The 24,199-nt window shown below is 60.7% G+C and overlaps 1 protein-coding gene across 1 annotated transcript; it reads right to left on the reverse strand.

Annotated features, from left to right (window-relative positions):
* Positions 1–2,971: 2,971 nt before the first annotated feature.
* On the reverse strand, positions 2,972–23,650 carry SYT2 (synaptotagmin 2). The gene is made up of 9 exons (XM_054290741.1): positions 23,645–23,650; positions 9,087–9,269; positions 8,782–8,951; positions 7,022–7,138; positions 6,637–6,804; positions 6,320–6,487; positions 5,798–5,915; positions 4,464–4,597; positions 2,972–3,719 (listed from the first exon to the last, which is right to left on the reverse strand). Exons 2-9 carry the CDS (start codon positions 9,250–9,252, stop codon positions 3,513–3,515), a joined length of 1,248 nt encoding a protein of 415 aa, XP_054146716.1. The 5' UTR covers positions 9,253–9,269; positions 23,645–23,650; the 3' UTR covers positions 2,972–3,512.
* Positions 23,651–24,199: the final 549 nt, after the last annotated feature.

Raw genomic sequence — 24,199 nt, forward strand, 5'->3', positions numbered from 1 at the left:
CCGGAGCCGAGCGCTGCGGGGCTGGCGCGGCCCGAGCGGGGCCGGCACCGCCGCCCAAGGGTGGCCGAGCCTGCGACTCCAGAGGAGCCGCTCCTCCCTCCCAGCCCGGCAGAGAAAAGGAAAGGAGCCCGAGCCTGTTGCCGGGACTCGTGGGTTCATTTCCTTTGGTACCCCCGGGAGCATCTCCGTGGCACAGCCGGGTTTGCTCCGCGGGGCCGCCAGGAGAGGGAAGTGCCAGCCCTCGTCCCCAAAACAGAAACCGCCGGCTGGGCATGGCAGAAATAACCCGAATTGCTCTGAAAAGCCTTTTCACCACCGGCAGGTCGAGCCCCACATCCGTGCCCAGCGCTGTCCGTCCCTGGCCCGGGTGACAGCGGCACCCCAGGGCAGCGAGCCCGAGCCCCGCGGGCCGGGGGACACACGGGGGAAGGGTCACGGCTCAGCGCGGGCTGTCCCCGCGGGGTCCCGCTGCACCGTGCTCTAATATGGCTTCTAAAGTTGCTCTGACGGTGAAATGCACCAACGCGACACAGGACACCGAAGCCACGATGTTGCTGCTACCCGGCCATGGGACAAACGCGACAAGACACAGGAACACGACACACATGGACGCCACGGCCGCGGCGGTGATGGCTCACTCTCCGCTGGCGGGTCGGGCTTGGCATGCTTTGCTTCTTGGCATTATTTTCTTCTTTTATATGATTTAATCGGGGATTTTCATTTTAATTGGGGGGAAAAGAATCAGGGCAGTGGAGAGCTCTCGAGCGATGGGGTTTGGTCGTCGCCTCCTCCGTGGCGGAGCCGGAGATGGGGCCATGCTGCTGCTGCTGCTGCTGCTGCTGCTGCTGCTGCTACGTGGCTGCATCACATGCACTGCTCGTGGTATATACAGCTATGTCTCCATATAATTTACCTACACACAGCTAAGGGGCGGGTCAGAGGCAGCGCAGATGGCTTCAGGATGTTGGTTGGTTTTCCCTTTTTTATTAAAAAAAAAAATAAATCATGTATTAAAGTCACAGTCTTCCCCCTCCCCAAAGGCTTAGAGAGTCTGAATGGAAAGCAGCCAGGTGGGATCGGCGCTCCTGGCCTGGATCCCCGGACCCCGGCCGATGCGGTGGGTCTGGGGGCGGGGGGAGCACAGGAGGGGGTGCACCTGGGGTGTGCAGGTGTGATGTGCAGATGTGCAGATGTGCAGATGTGCAGGTGTGCAGGTGTGCAGGTGTGATGTGCGGGTGTACAGGTGTGCAGGTGTGCAGGTGTACAGGTGTGATGTGCAGATGTGCAGGTGCACAGGTGTGCAGGTGAACACATCTCCACCTGCTTCCCTGGGAAGGCTGCAGGGCCAAGCACATTCACTGGCTGCAAACAAGGATTTCAGTGCTTTTTCTAATTCCTCCTCTTTTAACCCATTCCATGTAAGGCAAATGCCCCCACACACCCCACACTCCCTCTCCCCCAATGCCTGGATGGACCCCAAAATGAGACTGAGTCCTACCAGTGCTCCTGACCATGGGACATCAGCCCCCCTCCAGCTCCCCATTATTAAAAGCATCCCAAGACTTCTTCTCCCTTTGGCTACAGGGGCAGGGCAGGACCCCATCTGTTGACACTGACACATCCATTAGGAAAAGGGACTAATTAAAGCTGGAGATGGCCCTGAGAGAGCACTGACTCCATGACCCCTGCAGACCCAGCATGGCCCCAGTGCCCCCTTCACCAGGGCATGGCCAAGTGCAGCTGCAGTGGTGGTGGAGGTGGTCATTGGAGGTCCCTGTCCAACATCCCCTTCCCACACTGCAGCTCGGCCACCCGAGCCCCAAACCTGCCACAGATGGAGATGTCCTGCCCTGGGGACCTGTCCCAGAGCTGCACAACCCTCCAGGGACGGGGGCTGGTCCCCGTGTTCATTTGAACCCCTTGAGCCAAGTTTCAAACCTGGTGACTGTCACCAAGTGTCCCATCATCTCCCCACCTCTGGGGAGGGCCAGGAAGGGGAAGTCTGACTTTGGGAAGTCAGAGCTGTGGGAGCTGCTAAAGCATCCAACAGCTCTGGGATGAGCTCAGTTTTGGCACTGTGTCCCTGGGCCTCGGTCCCAGCCCAGCTGTTGAACCCCCAGAGCAGCGTCCCCAGTGCCAGCACATCCCTGGGGCTCAACCCTTCAGTGCTGCAGGGCTGGAACCCCCAGCACTGAGCCCAGGGACGCCAAAGGGAGCGGAGTGTGAGGCTGCTGTGGGGCTGGAGCTGGGACAGGGACACGAGCTAACATCAGTGCTCCAGTACAGACTGGGCAGGGCTGCTGGACCCTCTTCCAGCTGCAGAGAACTGTGTTGGCTTTCTGGCTCGGGGGCTTTTCTGGGACAGTGGGAGACAGTAGCCTAGAGAAGCTCTTAGCCACTGTCAGGGTCATGGATATGGCTTATACCCCCAAGGGGAGCAGGATGGGGTGGGTTTAACAGCCAATGGCCTGGTGGGGAGTAGCAGCTCATGGGGGTTGGGAGCTGTGGTCCCTTGTTGGCCCCAGGCTTGCTCTTGCCATCCCCACCCACAGCAGGTGGGGCTGGAGCTCCCCGTGGCCCCCTGGCTGCCCTGAGGCTGGGGTGCCCACAGCAATGACGGGACATGTGATGGACAGTCCCTGGGGAGATACCTGGTGCAGCTCTGGGGAGCTGCCCCCATCCCATCTGGAGACCTGTCATTGTAAATCTGCCTCATGGAAGTATTTTGATCTATGGGATTCACCAAGCATGGTGGGACACAGATGCAAATCACCCAGCTCTGCCCCTCTGGAGACAAAACAGAGCTTGTGGAGCTGCTGGTGGTGGTGATCCACACAGTGCTGCTGGTGCATCCACGTCACACTGTGTCTCCTTGGAGCAGCCCTCCTGAGGCTCCCTGTGCCCAGACTGGCCTCCACAGCTCCTGCTGCAACACTGAGGGCTCGGCACCCCACCAGCACAGCAGGATCCATGGCCTCTGCAAGCCTCTCCTCAGAGAACCCAAGCCTGGAGCTGGCCAGGGGCCCTCAGCCTTCCTTGGGGAGGGCCAGGGGGAGGCATCTGGGTCTCTTCAGAGGATCTTTGCACAATTTTTCTGTCTCACTGCCGGTGATGCCCAACCAAGCACAGTGGGTCTGGTCATCTCACACCATCAGGCTCCAGCATCACCTCCACGCAACGTTCCACGGTTCCCCACGTGATCCCAAGGGCAGGATGGTGGCAGCAATGCTGCAGGCTGGTGACACAGCTGCTGGGGAAGGTCCCAGGTGTGCTGCTGGCTTTGCTCTGGGAAGGGATGGCGAGCAGAGGCAATGGGACATGCAGCAGAAGGGAGCGATGCCGAAGAACAAAAAGAACCATCCATGTCTTTAACCTCTTCCCCTGGAAGCGATTGGGACTGCCTGGATACCCTTCCAGAGGCATCGAAGGGCATTTCAGCTTGGAACAGAACAAAAACCAAAAGGAAGGGTGCAGAACTGAGGTATCAGAGCTCTGGGTGAGCTGTCCGCAGACTATTTGTTCTTGCCGAGAGCCGCATCCACCTCCTCCTCGGGCTTGAGCGAGTGCCACTGCGCGATGGGCCGCCGCGGGTTGGCCAGCATGTCGGACCAGTGCCGCAGCTCCGTGCCCGTCGAGTTCAAGCCCGTGAAGATCTTGCCGATGGCCTCGTTTTTCCCCAGCTTGTCGTAGTCCAGCACTGTGATGACCACTTGCACTTTCTAAAGGAGGAAACTTTGTTTAGAGGGGTGGGAAAGTGCAGTGGCCATGACAGCTCCATAGGCCCAGGGATCCCCCAAGGATGAGCCCCAAGAAGAAGCAATGAAAATCTCTAACAAATGTGAAGAAAACATTCTTAAATCATCTTTTTAAGATAGTGATCTTCCCCTTTTAGAATCCAAACTGCTGCTGGATATTGTATCTGAGAAAATCTCAGTTTTCTTGTATCAGGTTTTACTATAACTACATTCGGCCCCCTCCCTGCTTCCTTCACGTCCTTCTCTGAGGAGTGCAGAGCCCAGTGGGGGCCCAGCTCATCCTGATCTGATTCACCTGGGAAAGGTCACCAAGGTGTGGTGTGGGGCTGGGCAAGAGCTGTGGGCTGCTGGGCAGAACCAAGGGGCAGATGCAGGGCCTTGCACAGGACATGGAGGGGCAGAAGGCAAGGGCCAAGAGTCCAAAATGCCCCCAGGACCATCCTGTTATGCTTAGGGTGAGCACTGTAGGATCAGGAGCAGAGGAAAGCCCAATTTCAGCTGTGATCTGGGTTGGGGTTCATCTCCCATGGGTGCTGCCCCCATACCAGCTGCCCTCACCATCAGCCCAGGCCCCAGATGAGACTGGAAGAGTCTCCTGGGTGACCAGACCAGGAGCTCAGCAGGAGCAGCCCAGGCTGCTGGAGGGCTGGGATGAGGGCTCAGGCAGCTTTAGGACATCTTCCACCCCAGGGGAGTCATCAGACAAACCTGTATCTGCTCAAAGGGGATCTCAAAGCTGAAGGACTCATTGAAGTAGGGGTTCAGGGTCTTCTTCTTGACTGTGGTCTTCTTCTTCTTCAACCTCTTGCCATTCTGCAGCAGGTGGATCTTCACGTAGGGATCTGGGGGTCAGGATGGGACATTAGCCAGGGCTGGGGTGCCCTGGGGATACCCCTGGGACACCTCCTGCTCACAGGAGACATCACAACCCAGGGTGAGGGAGAGACTGCCCTGAGTACAGACAGTCTGAGGTTTGTGGATGGATGCCAAAGACAAAATGGTTGGGCTGGAGAAGATTTGTGGGAGCAAGTGGCCAAGGGATGGAGCTCTTCTGCGTCCAGCAGAACTGGGGAAGGGTCTGGAGAGTCAGGAGAGTGAGGAGAGGCTGAAGGAGCTGGGGAGCTCAGCCTGGAGAAAAGGAGGCTCAGGGGGACCCTCTCATTCTCCACAACTCCCTGACAGGAGGGGGCAGCCAGGGGAGGTTGGGCTCTGCACCCATGGAACAAGGGACAGGAAAAGAGGAAACAGCCTCAAGCTGAGACAGGGGAGGTTCAGGTTGGACATCAGGAAGAATTTGTTTATGGAAAGGATGGTCAGGCACTGGAATTGCCCAGAGAGGTGGTGGAGTGCCCATCCTTGGAGCTGCCCAAGCAACGCCTGGTGGACACGGCACTCAGTGCTCTGGTCTGGGTGACAAGGTGAGGACCAGGCACAAGTCGATGGTCCTGGAGGTTTTTTCCAACAGTAATGATTCTGGGATTCTGTGCTGTGGGCCCCTTGTAGGAAGGCAGGGACAGCAGAGTGACAACTGGCCTGTCAGGTGAGTGACACTGGGTGGGCTCTGGCCTGACCCCTGTTTCTGGAGCAGGAAAGCCCACAACAAAGCTGAATCCTTTCAGCCATGCAGGTACTGCTCTTGTCATGGTTAAAGCACATCTAGAGAGAGCTGAGGACCCCTGGGCACAGAGCTGAGCCCCAGGATGGGCTGGGAAGACACTTTAAGCACAAAACATGCTGGCAACCAAGGTCCCCGGCCACGAGGTCAAGGAGGAGCAGGAGCAAATGGCAGAGGACACTTTCACCACCCAGGTCCTGCAGCATCCTGGGGGCCATGTTTGAAGTTTCCTTCCCAAGAGTCAGGGATGCATCCCATGCCCATCTCCCCTCATCCCCAGCCAGACCTGGGGCTGCCTGCAAGGCACGAGGAGGCCCTGGGGGCTCTCCCAAGCTCTGCCAGACAGGAGACCCCAGAGTCCTTTCCCACAGAGGACCCTGAGAGCCCCCAGCAGGGCAGGGGGAGGCTGCCCCTGAGCAACACCCACCTGAGAGGCCCCCAACATCCATCTTCTTCAGGTTCTTGGCTTCCAGGATGCAGACAGTGAGCTTCCCGGCCGTGGGCACGTACCGCAGGGAGATGCAGATGTCTCCCAGCTTCTCTGGCTGCCAAGCACAGCAAGGAGGGGAGATCAGAGCCTCACCAGTGCCTGGGACTCTAGTGGTTGGACACAATCACACATGCAGGTCCCCCCAGACCCTGCTCAGCCCAGGCACAAGCTGGCACCTTTTGCACCAACACAAGGGTTTGATCACCAAGTCCAGGACAAGCTAGGCCCAGCACAGCACTCAAGACATTTTATAGTCTTGATTTTTTTGTTATAGAAACATTTTCACAGAGAGGAACAACAGGTCAGATCCCAGTAATGACTGCCAGGATGTTCGTGGTACCCTGGTGGGACCCCACAGTGGGTGGGACCCCGAGCTGTGGATGGCCCTGGAAGCAGAGCTCACCCATGGCCAGCCCCATGCCAGGCCCCCAGCCAGGTTCAGCTGTGGGCTGCTCTCACCTCCTCCTTCTCCCCACTCTGCAGGTCCCGCCACTCCTCGATGGGCTGGCCCAGGTCCACGGTGTTCATGGGCACCTTCACCTCCCCGATGATGTCATGCTTGGAGAAGCGGTCAAAGTCGTAGATGGCCATCACCAGCGTCTTCCCACCCAGCTCCTGGTAGGGCACCTGCACAAAGGGACAGCAACCAGGCTGCAAGGGGGGCTCTGAGCCAGGACCACCTGCTCCTGGAAGGGAGAGTCAGCACACGGGGCTGCTACAGCCAGGGGAAGGACTGGAGGGGGAGACAAGGTCCTTGTTATGGATGCAGGGCTCACCTTGAAGGTGAAGGTCTCATTGAAGGCAGGGTTGAGGGTCTTCTTCTGCACTTTGGTCTCATACTTTTTCTTCTTGTCAGGGAGCAGGAACACTTTGACATAAGGGTCTGAGGTGCCACCCATGTCCAAAGCTGGCAGTTCAGCAGCTTGGAGGATCCCCACTGTGAGCTGGAAGGGCAGAGGAGACCTCAGTGAGAGAGCCCAGCCATGCCCTGCAGCTGCCAAGGGCTCATCTCCAGTCCAGCATGGGGCAGGACTTCCTCTGACACAGCACCCAGCTCCTCCTCCCCTCGTGAGCCTCCCAGGTCCAGCACAGACCTGTCCTCCTCTCAACTCCCCCCCAGGCAAAGCCCACTCCTCAGCTGAGCCCCAGCCCCTCCATCACCTGGTTTGCCTGGAAATCATAGTCCAGTGAGAACTGCAGCTTGCCCAGGTTCTCTGGCTCCTTCTCCTCTTCCTCACCTTCCCCCTCTGTCAGACCCGTCTCTGCGTCATCGTCGTCCTGTTGGTCCTGCAATGGCAGCCAGGTGCAGCTCAGCAGGACAGACAGAGCCCCACGGCCCCAGCCCCACAGCCCCGGGCACCCCAGCACCCCAACCCTCCTCGTGTCCCAACAGCCAGGGTCTCCCCACCACAGGGAAGGGGACCCACCTGCTGGGGACAGGAAGCACGGACAGAGTAGGGGGTGGCACTGGGGATAGCACTGAGGTGGCACTGGGGATAGCACTGGGGCTGGCACTGGGATGGTACTGGGGTGGCACTGGGCTGGCACTGGGGGTGGCACTGAAGTGGCACTGGGGCTGGCACTGGGGCTGGCACTGGGATGGTACTGGGGTGGCACTGGGCTGGCACTGGGGGTGGCACTGAGGTGGCACTGGGGCTGGCACTGGGGCTGGCACTGGGATGGTACTGGGGTGGCACTGGGGGTAGCACTGAGGGTGGCACTGGGGTGGCACTGGGGTGGCACTGGGGGTAGCACTGAGGGTGGCACTGGGGTGGCACTGGCTGTGCCACAGCCACCCAGCTGCCAGGGAGGCCCCAGTGCTGGTCCAGCCAAAATGAGAGGGGGGCTGCCAGGGGTGCCAGGACAAGAGATTGACTGCAGAGGAGGGAGGTTTGGTGCTTGCAGCTGGTGGGTCCTGTGCCCCCAGCCTGTGCTTGGAGGAGCACCACAGCCAGAGCTAAGGGCTTGTCAGGGCCATTTCCAGGCCTTGTATGCTCAGAAATAGATTGTCCCCAGGAAATCCACCCCTCTTGCTGCCTCTCCAAGCACAGTCCATGGGGTGGGAGCCCCAGCTCCTTGCCCTCTCTTTGATGTGTCCCCAGTCCCCCATCCCACCCAGAGGCAGATGATGAAGGAGGCTCATGGTGACACTTACGTGGAGGGTGTCCCCAAGCAGAGGCAGCCAGGGCAGGACAGCGAGGGCACCGTGGGCAAAGAGAGACACAGACACTGAGTTACACAGACACTGAGTTACACCAACACTGAGTTACACCAACACTGTGTTACACAGACACTGAGTTACACTGAGGGACCTGGCAGGGTGGGGGATCAGGGCTTGTGCCACCTGGGGAATCACACCTCACACCTGCCCCCTCTCCTGCTCCAGCCCTATCTGCACGCCCATGGTGCCCACATGGCTCTGAAGAGCAGGAACAGATACCCAAATTCTCCCACCCCCTCCAAATGCCCATGGGTCACGGCCATTGAAAAGGCTGGGGTGGCCCCAAGCCTGTGGGTACCAAAGCCTGCCTTGGGCTGGCCACCAGGATGAGTTACCAGCACCTGCCACTTCACCACAGACATTCTGGGGATCCCAAACTGCCCGGTGTTCTGGCCTGGTGGGCCTCCCCTCTCAGCTAAAGGCTCAGAGAAATGAGTCTGACCCAGAGGGAGGTGGGATTAAATCAACATTTCCTGGCTCAGGTGGAGCATTGGCAGGTCCAGGCCAGCTTGAGCCTGGTCCATCTGGGCCACCAGACACTGGAAGAGGACAGTGCTGCTGTCCCAGGTCCTGGCTCCACTGTCCCATCCCGGGGTCCTGGTGGCTCCATTGCAATCTGCTGCCTGGTCTATGAGTGCCCTGACGCAGCCCATAACTCAGCCAGAGGGGCTGTTGGCCAAGCAGCCCAGGAGGACATCACCTGGTTGCCTGACTTCATGTCCTTCATGTTCATGGCATTCTTCATGCCTTTGCCCTTCTCCTTCTTGTTCTTCTTCTTCTTGCAGCAGCACTTCTTGCAGATGCAGAAGCAGCAGGTGAGGATGAGGAGTCCAGCCACGACAGCGATGGCGATGAGGGCCCAGGGTGGCACTGTGGGCAAAGGCCATGTCCTGGTCAGCCCTGCAGCTCCCTGCCAGCCACCCAAACCTGGTTCCACAGCTTCTGCTGGGACCAGCACGGTGGGGAGACCATCAGGAGGGTGACACCTGGCAAGGAGCTACTCACAGGGGATCTTGTTGAGCTCATTCATGAACTTGTCCCTCAGCTTGGTGAACATGTCCTCCTTGCTCTCGCCCGGCCCCGCAGCCTCCGTGGAGTTCTCCATGGTGCTCATGGGCAGCGTGCTGGCCGTGGCCTCCGGGGCCATCATGGATGCTTGCTTGAAGGTCATGGTGGGCCAGGGGCTCCCTGGAACACATCACCCACAGTCACACAGCCCTGCTGCCCCCATTCCTGCCCACGGTCCCCAGGACAGCGCCTGCAGCAGGGCTGCACCAGGACACCTCATCTTCTGCTGGAGGGGCACAGACCCAATGGCTGTGAGAGGTCACCTGGATCCCCCACAAGCCATGGGAAGCCCAGCTGGCCTCTGGGTTTCCCAGTCCTTGACATCTCCAAAGCCACTGGGAGCATCACCCAGCCCTGCATCAATGATGGTGCCAGCTCTGAGCCTCCTGGGGACAATGGGGACACTCCTGGGAGGACTTCACCTGGCAAGGCCCCTTGGGATGTGACGAGGGGGTTTGCATCCCCAGGAGAGAAGAATGAGATCAGTTGGGACAAATCCAGCCCTCCCATCTCCTCCTTTTCTCAGGCATGGGGCACCCACAGGGACCCAACACTGGTGTGGGACCTCAGGACATGCTCCCAGCCCCAGGGTAGCTTCCAAGTCTGGGAACAGCAGCAAAACTGCTCTTCTGCCAGCCCCCAGGGAGCTTTGGCAGGGCACGTTTTGAGGATGGATGGAAGCAGGGAAGAGCTGGCTCTACACAGCAGTGGCAGGTTCAGTGTGCAGGTCAGTGGGTCCACCCACATGTCACAGGTACCTTGTCCCGAGTGCCACATCTCCCAACCCCACAGGGCTGTCCTGGCCAGCTCTGCTCCTCCATGGAGCCAGGGAAGGGGTTCAGGTCACAAACAGCCCAACAGGCTCTGCACCCCCTCCCCAGCCCAGCTGGGTCTGAGCACCCACCAAGGATGGGCACAGCCATCAGCCTGTAAATGTGGCTTTGACTCCTGCAGGCAAACCTGGTACAAAGTACCCCCAGAACCCCAGCTCCAGCCCCAAAGGGCCTCCACAACCCCATCAGAAAGCAGCTTGCAAGAGAAGAGCAAAGCAGGGAAGAATGCCAGGGAATGCACAGTGCCAGTGGGGTTCAGGAGAACACCAGGCTCTGCAGCAGGGGAGGCAGAGACAGCAGGATCACAGACAACCCAGGAAGGAGTTTCTGGGGGCAGCTGAGCTGTGGCTTGAGTGCACCCCCTTCCTTGCATTTCTTCTTTCCTCCTCACACTCAGAAGCCTCTTGGCCAGAGCACCATCCCCTGGGGCCAGGTGCTCCTCTCCTTTCCTGCAGAACTCAGAAAGGAGTGTTCTCACCTCAAAAAAGGCAGCCAGAGAGATCTGGGGGTATTGCTGCCCCAGACTGACACTGCCTCGTGTCTCTATCCACCTCGCAGGTGAATCAAGCACTGAATTACCCAGAGTGTGGCTCCACCCCTGGACACCTTCCTCCTGCACCCCTGCTCTGGGGGAACGTGGTGTGGGGACCTAGGGGGGCCCCCCATGAGGCAGAGACAGTCGTTCACACAACAAAATGTGATTATGTGACCCCCACCTAGACAAGGTCGCTGCTGCAGCTTTGTCACCCTTGGCCACAGTCACCTTCCCACCCACTGAGGGACTGTCATAGCCCAAACACCAGATCAGCATCACCTAGCCCTGAAACCTGGCACTGGGGGCTGCAGCAGGAGGCTGGAGGTCCCCCATAACCCCATCCTTATTGGGATGAGCCAGGAGCTGCTGCATTTAACCCCTATATTGGGGAAGATGAAACAGGAAAGCCTTATAAATATGATTGCCTGGCAAAAGAGTTTGAGAATATGGAAACTACAAGCGAGATTGAAATGAAAGCAAGCTTTGAGATACCTCAGTTATTGAACAATAGGAAAACAATGGTGTGGCCAGCTGAAGGTGATCCCCTTTTGATGGAACAACACCCTCTGCTTGCAGACAGGCCCAAGGGTCAGAGCAGACCCTACAGCTTGGCAGAAGGGGCCCAAAGAGGAGTTTTTAGGGTTTAAAATGTAACATAGTGTGGTAATGTAATGATTCTTATAGGCTGTGTGTAAATGCTATAGGATTTGTATCTTGTACTAGATTGGTTAGTGAGAATGAGAATATTCAGCACAGAAGAAGATTTATGGTATTGTAATAGGAACCTTGCTCTCTTAGTCTCTTACCCTCTCATCTTCTCTCTCTCATCCTCTCTGCCCCTCTCTTCTCTCAGTCCTGCTCCAGCTGTGGCTGGCAGCTCCCAGCAGGGCCCTGCACCCAGGCCCTTTGCAGTAACCCACAAGTTCCAAGCCCTGGCTGCAGAGATCTCTTGTCTCCATCCGTCCTGACTCTCCTGTCTCCTGTAGCTCCTACACCCCTAGCCAGATGAGGATTATTTGATCTTGAAGGCCTCGAAGGTTCCCCAAAGCTTCCAGCAGCTGAGATCTGGATGTGTGTGTGGGTCTGTCCCCACCACTCCAGGGGTTTGTCCCCATCACTACCCATGTGCACCAGGGTGGGTGGGAGGAGAGCCAGGGTTTGGAAACCAGGGACAAATGGGTGGGGTCCAGTCCACTGACACCCTGCAAGCTCCCCAGAAAACAGGAGGTGGGGGACCCCAGGGCTGCCCCCCACCACAACAAACCCCAAGGCACCCGCCTGCACCCAAACCTGCCACACAATGTGGGCAGCACCCACAGGGGGCACCTGGCTGAGCTGTTTCTCCTCCCTCGGGCGCTCAGGCCAGCACTGCCCGGGGTGATCCAGCAGGGCCCCGCTGCCATCCGGGACAGGATGATCTCAGGGTACCACAGGCGGGCATGGGCAGAGCGAGGCATGCCGGGGTGTCTGTGCACTGCGAGCGTGCAGGGGTGGGCATCAGTGTGCAAGGGCCGGTGCGTGTGCATGGGGAGTGTCTGTGTGTGTGCATGGGGAGAGTGTGTGTGTGTGTGTGTGTGCGCATAGGGAGTGTCTGTGTGTGTGCACGGGGAGTGTCTGTGCATGTGCATGGGGAGTGTCTGTGTGTGTGCACAGAGAGTGTCTGTGTGTCTGCACACTGGGGGAAATGGAGGTCCAGGTGTGGCCATGCACTTGTGCAAACAGGCGTGCATGGGACATGCAGATGTGTGAAGGTGTGAATGGTTGTGCAAGGTGTATCCACAGGATACAGGGGTGTGTGTGTGTGTGTGTGCGTGCATGTGCAAACGTGCACAGGATATGGGGGTGTGTGTGTGAACGTGCACAGGGCATGGGGATGTGTGTGTGTGTATGTGTGCATATGTGTGTGTGTGTGTGTGTGTGTGTGTGTGTGCATGTGTGTGTGTGTGTGAATGCTCATGCTCGGGCGTGCACCCATAGCTATGCACAGGTGCGAGCACAGCTGCCCAGGGCCGTGTGAGAGTGCCCGAGGCCGTGTGTGAGTGTACACGCAGGCAGTGTGTGCCCAGGGCTGTGTGTGAGTGCACATACAGGCAGTGTGTGACTGGAGCTGTGTGTGAGGACACATACAGACAGTGCACACACAGGCAATGTGTGCCCAGGGCTGTGTGTGAGTGTACACGCAGGCAGTGTGTGACTGGTGCTGTGTGTGAGTGCCTGGGGCTGTGTGTGAGTGCACATACAGGCAGTGTGTGCCCGGGGCCGTGTGTGAGTGCCCGGGGCTGTGTGTGAGTGCACATACAGGCAGTCTGTGCCTGGGGCTGTATGTGAGTGCACACACAGGCAGTGTGTGCCCGGGGCTGTCCCCGGGGCCATGCACACCCGCCCGGGCTGTGTCACCTGTCCCCTCAGGCAGGGCCCGTGTGGCTGTGCCAGCACCCAGCCGTGTGTGTGCGGGTGCCGCAGCCTGTGCAAGGCTTGCACACACCCGCACAGCCCCGAGTGCCAGCTGGGTGCCAGGGGGGCTGTGGGGCACAGATGCAGCCCATACCCTTATCCAGGGAACTACTGCTTCAGGGGCTGCTGCGGGAACTCTGCGGGGCTGCCCGGGGCTGGGGGCTGCAGGCAGCATCAGGCCTCGCTGGAGGGGCTGCTTTTGACCCGGGCAACCTAATTAGCATCACTAATTGCTCCCGTGTGGTGCTCAGCGGGCGCTGGCAGAGCTGAGGCCGGGGCTGCCTGCGGGAGCCAGGCAATGGAGGCCCTGTTGCTGCTCCCCTCAGCCGAGCGCCCCACAGGCCCTGCCATGGGGCGGGGGCTGATCCTGCCCTCAGGCGGGGGCACCAGGCTTTGATCTGCCCCTGGCATGGGCAGGGCAGGGCAGGGCAGTGCCGTGGGGCAGCCGGGGAGGGACGGGAGGCTGGGAGGGACGGGAGAGGGGCACTCTGTGGGGCACGGAGAGCAGCCAGGGGGGCACTGTGATCTCGGGGATGCCCCCTCAGCTCCAGGTCCCATCCCCGCGGTGCCTCCCTGGGTGTCCCCGGGCACACCCCGTGTCCCCAGCAGGCACAGGCGGGCAGCCCCAGCCCTCAGCTGCGGGGGCAGAGCTGCTGCCAGCCCCGGGCTCGGGTTCTCAGGGGTGGGGCCCGTCCCGGCCGCCTGTCCCAGCCCCGGCCCCTTCCCCGGCGGCGGGCGGGGGCCGTGCGGGCACGGCTGCGGCACTGCATTGCAGTCCTGCTCCGGCTCCGCTGCCTGCTTGGTTTTTTTTTTTTTTCCATTCCTTTTGCAATTTTTTCCCCTCCTCTTTGCAAGTTGCGGCAGCCGCTGGCGAGGAGCCGAGGGCCGGCGGTGCGGGCGGGAAGGGAGCTCGGCCCCCGCAATCCCCACCGCACCCCGAACCCCGCTGGGCTGCCCCTGCCGAGGACTCGCTGCCGTTCTTCAAGTTTCCTCTTTATTCTGCCTGGTTTGGAGTTGTTCCCTGCCATCCCCCACTGCTCCCGTCCCCCCCTGCCAAGATCGCAGGTTAGGGACAAAGAAAATATGAGGGTTATAATTAACCATTTCTATCAGTCCTTGGCCGAAGAACGAGCATGGGTTAAGGCATGATGAATAAATTCTGGCTGGGAAGGGGCCCCTTGCTGCCTTGCTGGTCCCTGGGGATGCCCCAGCCCCTCTGTGGGGTGCAGCATCCATCAGGGGAGGGTGATGGGAATGCATCCCATGGGAATGCACTGCATCCCTCCTCCCACAAAATAAACCCCACAGGAGCTCCCCATGGAGCAGGACAGGCTTCAGCTCGGCAGCTGCTGCAGAGACCCACAGGGGCAGCGGGTGGGGAGAGTGGCACATCGCCCACGCACATCCATTACACTGCCCCTGCGGTGTGGGGTACCCACAGGGCCCCAGCTGCCACCTCTGCCCCCACAGGGCTTTATCTTGCTCCAGCCCCCCAGTGTGTAACCCTGAACCCCACAAACCCATCACCTCCACGGTGCATTTCTCCCCTAATGCACCCCCCTGCAGCCCCCAATGCCTCATCCTGCACCCCTCAGTGCAGCACCCCAAATGCACCACTGCAGCACTCCCACCCCCAGAGCACATCCCATACACTGTGCCTGCAGCACTTCCCAGACCCCCTGACCTATCACCCCAGCCCCATTCCTGGTATGCACCTGTATGCTGCACCACTCTCAGAGCCCCTAAAGCCCTTCTGCACCCCACACTGTGTTACCCGGTACCCCTCAGACAGTGTCCCCCAGCTGCAAACATCTGGCCTAGGACCCCCCGGCGCTGGATCCAGCAAGGTCCCTCCAAGCTCAGCCCCCAGACTGCCCCAGGTTTCCATCCCCCCTCCCCGCGGTGAAGCTGATGCTGAGCCCCGAGAAACTGCACTGAGCTCCAACCCAGCCCTTCCTGGTGTAAACCTCCCTGGCTCCATCGCTGGTTTTGGGGAGCAGAGGGGGTGGGGGTGTCCCCCCCTGCACTCATTCCGTTTGCTGCATTCTGTTTGCCGGCACCACCCCAAGGCCTGGCGGGATGCAAATCCCAGGCTGGAGCCGGCAATCCCATCCCCATCCATCCCCAGAGCATCCCCTGTGTACAGAAAAGCAATTTACACACTGAAAAATCCCCTTCCTGAGCCCTTCATCCCTCCTCCTCCTCCTCCTCTATCAAAGACTCCATCCCAGACATCACCCTCCTGCTGCTGTAGCACCTGGCACTAAAAAGGGGATTTGGGGTTTCTCCATGGTTATCATGGGTATCCCCTGCCCCAGCAGCAGCTCCCTGTCTGGGTGGGATGGAAGGATGGAGGGGGGAGTCACTGGCTGGGGGACTTTGAGGATCTCTCATCAGCCAGGATGTTCTGCCAAGGACCAGACCCGGGGTGAGAATCTGGGGATGCACAGAAGGACCGGGATGTCCCTGGACAGCTCAGTCCCCATCAGGGTGAGGCTTTGGGGGAACCCAGCTGCTCCTCTGCAGGGGCAGCAGGAACCTCCCCCTCCAGCAGCGGGAACCTCTCCCCTCCAGGATGGTGAAGACCGCGGGAATGATGGAGAGCAGGAACGGCAACAAATGAGGATTAATGAGGCTGAGGCAGCAATTAGCAGCAGCAGTGCTGACCCAGCATGGGCTGGGTGTGGGCAGGCACGGGGGGGTCCCAGCTCCGGCCCCCCCAGCCCAGAGGGATGAAGTGTCCCAGGGAGACCCCGACCTGGGGGAGGCTTGTTAGCTAAGGAAGGGCAGCCCAGGGCCCAGTGGGATGAGTTATTGCTCCTTTAGGGGATGGCAAAGCCAGGTCTGAACTGTCCTGCTGGGGCAGGGATGTGGGAACCCCCCAGAGCACCATGAACGAGGAGCTGAGCCCTAAACTGTGCTGCAATGTGCCAGGGCTTGGGCTTGGATGGTCATGAATGAAAATCCTGAGCCCGTTTCAAGGTAAGACCTCTCTCACCCCAAAGCCAGCGGGAAGCCTGGGCCCTACAGAGCCTGCACAACCCTGCAGTGCAGCCTGGGGACGAGAGATCCCAGAGTACAGCTGGGATAACTGGCAGTGCCCCATCTGGATTTCGATGCCAGCAGGTGTTTTGTTTAGGGGTCAGGAGCTGGAGGGGGAGATCCCATCCCTGCTGGGCCATGGCACAGTGCCCGGGCATCCCTGGGCAGGCACAGCCGCTCCCCACAGTGCCCGGGCATCCCTGGGCGGGCACAGCCGCTCCCCACAGTGCCCAGGCATCCCTGAGCGGGCACAGCTGCTCCCCAGCGCTCCCCCAGCCTGAGTGGGACATGGAGGGGACACGCTGGGCCCGAGGTTCAGCTCACAGCAGTGAGACAGGAGACTCTAATTAAGGCAAAAACATGACTTGGCTTCTAATGGTCATTTAATAAACAAAGCAATCCCGGGCAAGGGATGTGTGAAGGCACCAGACCAAAGGATCAGGGGGGAGGGAGGGGAGGGGGTGCTGGTGGGGAGATGCTGCAGGACCCTGCCGCAAAGGGACTCTGCAACAGCCCAGGGAGCTGTGCAATCCCATCCCTGCTCCCCTTCCCCTTCCCCAGCACAGCACCGCAGCAGCTGCATCAGCTGTGCCACACCAGACCCTCAGCTCCCAGCATGGTGGAGCAGCTCGCAGGGCTTAGGGAGCAGTTTCCCCCAGGATCCCCCCACATTCCCACCCTGATCCGCTGTGCTGAGGGCAAGGGCAGTCTCTGCTCTCCCAGCTCCACATTTTTCAGGGGAGGGTATTCCTACAGCTCAGGGGTGTGATGGGGTGAGGATATTCCAGTAGCAAGTGGCACCACGGGATCTGAGCTCTTGAGACATCACCCTCTCAGGGACAATGTTCCTGTCCCCAAACCCATGAAGGAGCTGCTGGCCAGACACCCCCACTCTCCAAGGGAAACTGAGGCACAGCATGGAAAGCAGCATCCTGGGAGAGGAAATCCCAGAGCAGGGCTGAAGCTCAGCATTCCCCCAGCTCTGAGTGTGCCAGTGACAGCCACCAGACCTCACTGGGACCCCCAGCACTGCTCCCCATCCTGCAGGCTCCAGCAGCATCTCTGGATGGGACCAGAGCTGGCAGCACCCTCCTCCCAGCAGGGCACACTCCACCCATGGCCTCATCAGCTCCCTAATTAAAACTAAAGATTTGCTGGCATTCAGCAGCCCCAGGCTCTTCCCCAGGGATGAGGAATCCAAGAAGGACACCTCACTGCCCAGCTCAGGATCAGCTCCTGCCTCACTGCCACAGCTGGAATCTGGGCTCCTCATCATGGAGCCCCTGGCCTCAAGGAAGAATGAACTCAGCCCCTGCCTCACAATGGGGAGTTTGTAAAATAAAATAATTAAAACTGATGGTGGTTTTGCAGCCAGAGCTTGCCTGTGAGAGAGGATCTGTGTTACTCACAGCAAACCCAAGCGAGGTCTGGCAGTAAATGCAGCCTTAAGGCAGCCTGTGTCCATCATCTGGGCTCCAGATTGATGGCTGCTGGTGTTCCCAAGCCAAACCATCAGCTCCTGCTGCCAGGACTCTCCCACTGGATGGACACCTGAAGGTCAGTGTGGGGAAGGGATGATCCCACCCTGCCCTGCTCGCTCCTGTGCATCTCCTCCTGCAAAGCACCCCCAGCCAACACCCAGCAGGTATTGGGGAGCTTCTCAGCAATGGCAGGGCCCCCCAGAGCATTGTGACTCAGAAGATGGCAGGTTTGTCCCTGCCCAGGGACATCTCCCAGCATGGGGACCACTGCTGGCACCCACCAGCACCAGTGAGGCAGCTCAGGGATTTTCTGTGCCTTTGCCTCTAAAATCAGAACAGAACGAGGAGAAATGGGGGACGAGGGCAGTGACAGCCCACAATGCCAACACCCACATCACAGGAGAGAAGGACCCACTGCTGGGCACTCAGAGCCCTGCCTGGCACCCAGAGGTGCTGATGCCCCAAACTCCACTTTTTCTAGAGGGATCAGGCCCTGGCTCTGCTTTGCAGCTGCCCCAGGAAGGAAGGGCAGGAGGGAGCTGAGCTGGGACTGGTGCCACAGCCACTGCCACCTGAAATTTGGGTACCAACAGCAAAGGGACTGATGAGCACCTTGTCCCCCTCTCCACTGTGGCTCTCTGCTTCCCACTGTCTCCCATCACTGCTGCTCTGCTCGCTCATCCCACAGGAATGCTGCAGAGGCTGCAGGCACATTCACCACCAGCACTTCCTCCAGAGGGTTTTGGCTCATGCCATGTGCCGCAGGCAGAAAAGGCAGCTGGGGATGCTGCACACCCCACCCTGAGCTGTGGGGACACAGCTGTTGCCAAGGCCAGCAGGGCATGTGGAACATCCCACATGGCACTGACCACTGCCACAGCCAGCCACCAGGCTCACCCCAACCCCAGCAGCTCACTCAGCCCACCCTTGGCACACAGAGCCATGAATGGCCAAAGAAGCCTCCCAGAAACAGGTACCAGGTGCTGCCAGAGCCCAGCCCAATCCCCAGCTCTGTGATGCCACAGCAGCAGTGCCTTGCTCTGAAGGCAACACGAGAGCAGCTAAATAGGGCACCAGATGGTGATGGGCTGAGCTGCCCTGGCACTCTGGAGCCACCACAGAGCCAAGAGCTCCAAGTTCTGCCCTCCCGGGTGGGCACCATGCTGCTGGCACCACAGCCACGCTGCCAGCACTCCCGGCCATGGCTCGGTGCCACGCTGATGGCTCCAGATCAGCAGGGAGGAGAGCAAAGGAGCCAGGTCAGCTCCTGGGGAAGAGCCAGGAGCGGCTCCAGGAGCAGGGCGAGACGCGGGGATCGATCCCAGACGGAGCAGGGAGGGCACGCCCCGTGGGCTCCCCGCTCAGAGCACGGCTGAACCAGCAGGCACAAGCCACCAGGGGCCATTTCCAGCGGGAGGCTCCAGGGAGATCTCCACAGCTCCCAGGCAAGCGCCAGGTTGTGATGGGCTGGTGTTAGAATCCAGGAAAGCATCTCCCATCCCTGGGGAGCTCCCAGCAATGCTCACCCCCCTCCCCCTGTCAGCCTGGGCTCGGTCCCCCAGGACTGGATCCTGTGGGAGCAGTGCTGGTGCTGCTTGTCCAGCCCAGGGGCAGGGCAGAGCTCTGTGTCCCCAGGGCCTGCCAGCCTTGTGGCGTTTGGGGTGGCAAAGGGAAGGGAGGAAACACAGTGATGGGATCAGCAAGGACACAGCACCACAGCAGCCCAGGGGATTTTGTTGCGGCACAAAGCCCCACCAAGGCCAGGACACAGGACTGAGTTCCATGAAAAAACCATGTGCAGATGGACAAATGTCACTGGGAGAGCTGGGGCACGGCTGGGGTGGTAGCACAGCCCCTGAACACCACAGAGGGATCATCTGTCCCTGCCCAGCCCCTCTGAACTGCATCCCTGTGTGAGTCCAAGTGTTCTGTCAGCACAGCAGCACACGTTTTCAGGGCTGCACAGAGGAGCTGCTCCACCAGTGCACCCTGGAGAAGGTTTTCCAGGTCTTCCTCCCCTGGAAAAACCAGATGCAAAGCACCCTGGTTCCTGAACTGCTGTTGGTGGTCACCATCCCTTCCAAGGGTCCCCCATGGCCAGGCCCACACCACTCCACCAGGAGGTCTCTGCTGGGCTCTCCCGTGGCACAGAGCAGAGGCTGAGCTGGCACAGCCCCACACAGCGCCAGGCACTGGTGCCACCATGCTGCATGGGCAGAGTGGGCATCCAGGCACTAACCCAGCTCTGCCAGGCCTCAGCTCCTGGAGGAAACCCTGGGACTCCCCTGGGAACAGAGCATGACAGCAACAGAGCCCGCAGGGAGCTTGTAAATCCACACATGGCTCTGAAATTTGGGGTTGTTTTCTTCCTTGAATCCTCCTTGTGCTCGAGGCTGGTGGGAGCTGTGGTGCCACTTGGGGTTCCCCAGAACCAGCAGCCCTCAGTCCCAGCATGTCCCCAGGAACACCCTGTGTCCTGCAGGAGAAGGTAGGAGGCATCTCCCTGGGACAATGCTGAGCAGTCTGGGGGCTGATCCCACCTCTGGGGTGTTTTGGTGGAATTGCTGTGGTGTGAGGCACCACATGAGGCTCACAGGAGTCAGGGATGCCTCATCCCATGCCAGCACTGCCAGAATGAATGTCAGATGCCAGATCATCTCTGCTGAGCCCAAAGCAGCCTGGCACACAGGCATGTCACACTCTCTGCTGCTCACAGACACCCCAATGCCCATGGCCTGGCCCCAGAGCAGCTCCCCGGGTCCCTGGCAGCAGGACAGACCCCCCAGGCCACCTCCAGCTCAGCCCAGACTCAGGGCTTGGACTACCCCATCACATCCCACAGCCCCCACCTACACCTCATGCCACAAGCACCCACTTTGATACCCATCTCCCCACATCCCCAGGAATGCACGAGCCCAGAGTCCACGTCTGCTGCACCCTGAAGGGCTGGGGAGCATGAAACACCCCAGATTAATTAAACACATCAGCTTTCCTTAAGATGCACAAGGAGAAGGACACCCTGTCAGTGCCACAAGTACCTTCCAGGCCAGTGGGGCCACAGCCAGTGGGGATGGGTTTGGTGCAACAGTCAGACAAATTCCTGTGTGGGAGAGTGGGATGTGGCTCCAGACAGCAGGAATTTGGCACAGCCCAGCACTGCCAGAGCTGGCTGCAGTCACCCCTCCCAAAGCACCAGCAGCAGCAGAACCGCCCTGGGGGAACAGGGAGCTCTGCCAGACTCTGCTGACCAGCAGCTAAATTCAGAGACAACACAATTCCTACTCCAAACACCAGATCTGATGAAACATCACAACTTCCAGCAGGCAGGAAGCAACGGAGCAGGTGGTCCCACTGGGATGTGGCAGCCCCCAAACTCAGCAGGAGACACCAGGATCCCACAGCCCAGGGCTGATAGGAATGGGCCAGCACCATCCCCAGCAGCAGCAGGATCACACCAGAGTGGGGCATTCAGGTTCCAGACGCACGCTGCCTAATTTACGGTTTAATTAATAAATGGGGAATTATGCCAAGTTTATCCAATACTTTTGGACGCGTGATGTTATCAAAATCCCATTACTGATGAAGGAAGGCATGAAGAGCAAAATTAGCTTTGGCATCTGAAACAGTTCAGTCAATGCGATAACACAATTATTAGGGCTAATAATCAAAGAGCGCTTTGGGGAGCGCAGGCTCAGGCAGGAGCTGAGCTGAGGGCAGGAGCCGGGTGCTCACCCAGGAGGGAAAGGCCGAGCACAGCCAAGGGCAAAAGCTTTTTGCTGATTGCACTTCCCAGCAGCTCCAGATAACTGGCACGGGGAAGGTGCTGGTGGCCACCAGGCTGAGGAGGAGCACGGCCGGGCACAGTGCCGAGCTGCACTGCCGGGAGTAGGGAATTAAAAAACCCAGGATTTTAAACCAGTGGGCACTGGGTCCCATCTGTACACTGGGCATTGATCCTGCTGGAGGACATCAGGGCTGCCAGCTCGCAGCTCTCTGCGCAGCCCGGGGAAGGAGAAATTCCAGTCGTAATGAGGAGCCGCAGTCATCCGGCTCCCAGAGCTGGGACTTTGCCAAAACCATGGTGAACTGGAGGAAGGGCCTGCGGGGGAGTGGGAGTCCCAGCTCACTTCAGTGGCCTCGAGCTCCAGCCCAGTGACCATCCCTGGGGCTTATGGAGCAGGAGGCAGCTCCCATGGGAGCAGTCAGCAGCAATCCCACAGTGGCTGTGTTTGGAAATCCCCCTGCCATGGATATATAATATATATCTATGTACATGTACATACAGGGTCTGTATGACTGGATCTGTGTGTCCTCCCTCCTCTGGGCCCTGGGTGCAGAGGCAGCACACAGTGCCACGGGTGCTGCTCAGCGCCGCTGCCACCCGGGCTCAGGCAGCCAGGGACGCGTCCTCGCCCTGCAGAATCGGGGGCACCAGGGCTCCAGGCTGGCTCCCGGCAAGCAGGGCAGGGGTGCTCACCAGGGGAGGCCGGGCAAGGTGCCAGGGGATCGGGCAAGGTCAGACCCATTCCTGCACTACACCCATAAGCAAGGAGGAGACATGGCATCACCCCGAGAGGCGCTCGGGTTTGGGGGCGCGGGGGTGCCGGGCTGGGCTGTGCTGGGCTGTGCAGCACAGATGACTCCCGCTGCCACTGCTGGCCTCAATGACCTTGGGTGTATCACCGCCCCCTTGATGTCTCACTCCACCTGCACACAGACCACCGCGAGCCGCACTTTCTCCCACGCAAACCCTGCGGCCAAAAGCACCGCACGCAGCGCAGCGAGGCCGAAGAGCGCCGGGGATGCCCCGGGGGTGCCCAGGGGTCCGGCAGCTCCGGCAGCGTGCGGCCGAGGCTCTGTGCTAGCGAGCAATAATGCAGCAGGCTGGAGACTCCTGCCGGTGGCTGCGCTGCCGCTCGGTGCGTGCAGGAGTAACCCCGCTGCAGCAGCAGCTCCCGTACCAGCCTGCGCTCAGGACTGAAGTTTTGCTGCAGCAGAGGAGCAGGCGGGGAGTCCAGCAGCGCCCTGCAGCTCCACAGCGCAGGAGGCTGTGCTGTCGGACGCTCTGCAGTGGGTGACACCCGCAGCACTCCGGCCGCTCGCTCTCGAGTACAGAAGAGCGCTGCGCCAAGGAGCGCCCGTGCGGAGAGAAACACAGAGGCGCTGATACAGTTGGAGACCACAAAGCAATGGGTGACACAGACTTGTGTCCCCCCCCTCTCTGTGCCACAGTCACCTTGCAACGCTGCCTGTCCCCTGCGCAATTTGCAGAGCTCCTTTGGGATCACTCTTTAAAACTAGGCTGAGGTGAGCAGCGATGTGCTGAGCACAGCAAGGGCTGCGGCACCCCAGTGTGACATCCCGAACCCCTCCTGTGCACGGCTGCACCCTGAGGGCACCCAGCCAGCCTGGGAGTGCTGGAGGATCCCGGAGATGGTGCAGCCACGGCGGGGGAACCCAGACGGAGGGTCTGTCTGGAGCTGGCTCCGGGCCAGGCCGCTACAAAGAAGCCGTCAGCGCAGCGGGGCTTGTAGCTGCCCACGCTGGGGCCACGCCGCTCCCGGGTTCCCAGCACCAGGGTGGGTTCCCCGCAATGCTGCGGGAACAGCCCCGCGCCCCCGCCACTCCAGCACCCCAAGGGCACCCATGGTGGGGCACCGCAGGGATGAGGAGCTGGGGCATCCCGCAGCGCCCAGAGGGCACCTCTGACCCGGCGGCACCGCGCGGCATCCTCGGGGCAGCCTCGCATTCCCAGGGGGTCTCACGCTTTCGGGAGGGTCCCCACCCCCCTGGGCGCTCCCCGCCAGCTCCGCAGCCTCCTGCACCACTCGCCGCCCCCTCCCCATCCCTCCACGCTCCGTCCCCAGCCGCCTTCTGGGCGCAGCCCCGCACGGGCAGCTCTGGGACCCGTGTCCCGGCATGGGTTCCCGGGAAAAGCGCAGGTCCCTGCCCTGCTCCCGGCACCGGGAGAAGCGAGCTGCACTACCCGGTGCCCACGGCGAGTACTCCATCCCACCCCACGGGGGACGATCGCACCTCGGGTGGCGGCGCCGGGACGGGCTCGGCGAGAGCTCGGGCAGCCCCGTCCCGCACGGTACGCGCCGCTGCGGCACCGGGGAAACTTCGGCGGGAGTGCGGGCGGGCACTTACCGGCCGGGGCGGGAGCGGTGCGGTCGGTGCTGTCGGTGCGGTCCGGTCCGGGCTAGCAGCGCTCGGCGGGGGCGGGCGGGAGGGGAGCGGTCGGCGCGGTCGGTGCGGGGCGGGCGGCGGGACCTGCGCGGCGCTGCGGCAGCCCCGGCCCCTCCGGGCTCGCGTGCGGTGGCTCCGCGAGGCTCCTCCCGCCACCGGGAGGCCCCGCCCGCGGCCTCGCCCGCACCTCGGCGCGCCCGGCCCCCCCGGCGCGCACCGGGGCTCGAGCGGCAGCGGCACCGCCCGCGGGCGTGCGGGCACCGGCACCGGGCACCGCATGGTGCCGCCTCATACCAGGCACCGGGCACCCCATCGGGCCACCTCACACCGGGCACCGGGCAGCGGGAAACCCCCACCGGCACCGGGCACCCCATCGGGCCGCCTCATTCCTGGCACCGGGCACCCCATGGGGCTACCTCACCCTGGGCACCGGGAAACCCCCACTGGGGTCTCCTCAGACGGGGCTCTTCACATCAGCACCGAGCACGGGCACGGGGCACAGGCACCCCGCGTTGG

This window comes from Melozone crissalis, unplaced genomic scaffold (genome assembly GCF_028551555.1).
Source record: "Melozone crissalis strain CALT ecotype California unplaced genomic scaffold, PUWL_Pcris_2 ptg000086l_1, whole genome shotgun sequence".
Lineage (NCBI taxonomy): Eukaryota > Metazoa > Chordata > Aves > Passeriformes > Passerellidae > Melozone > Melozone crissalis.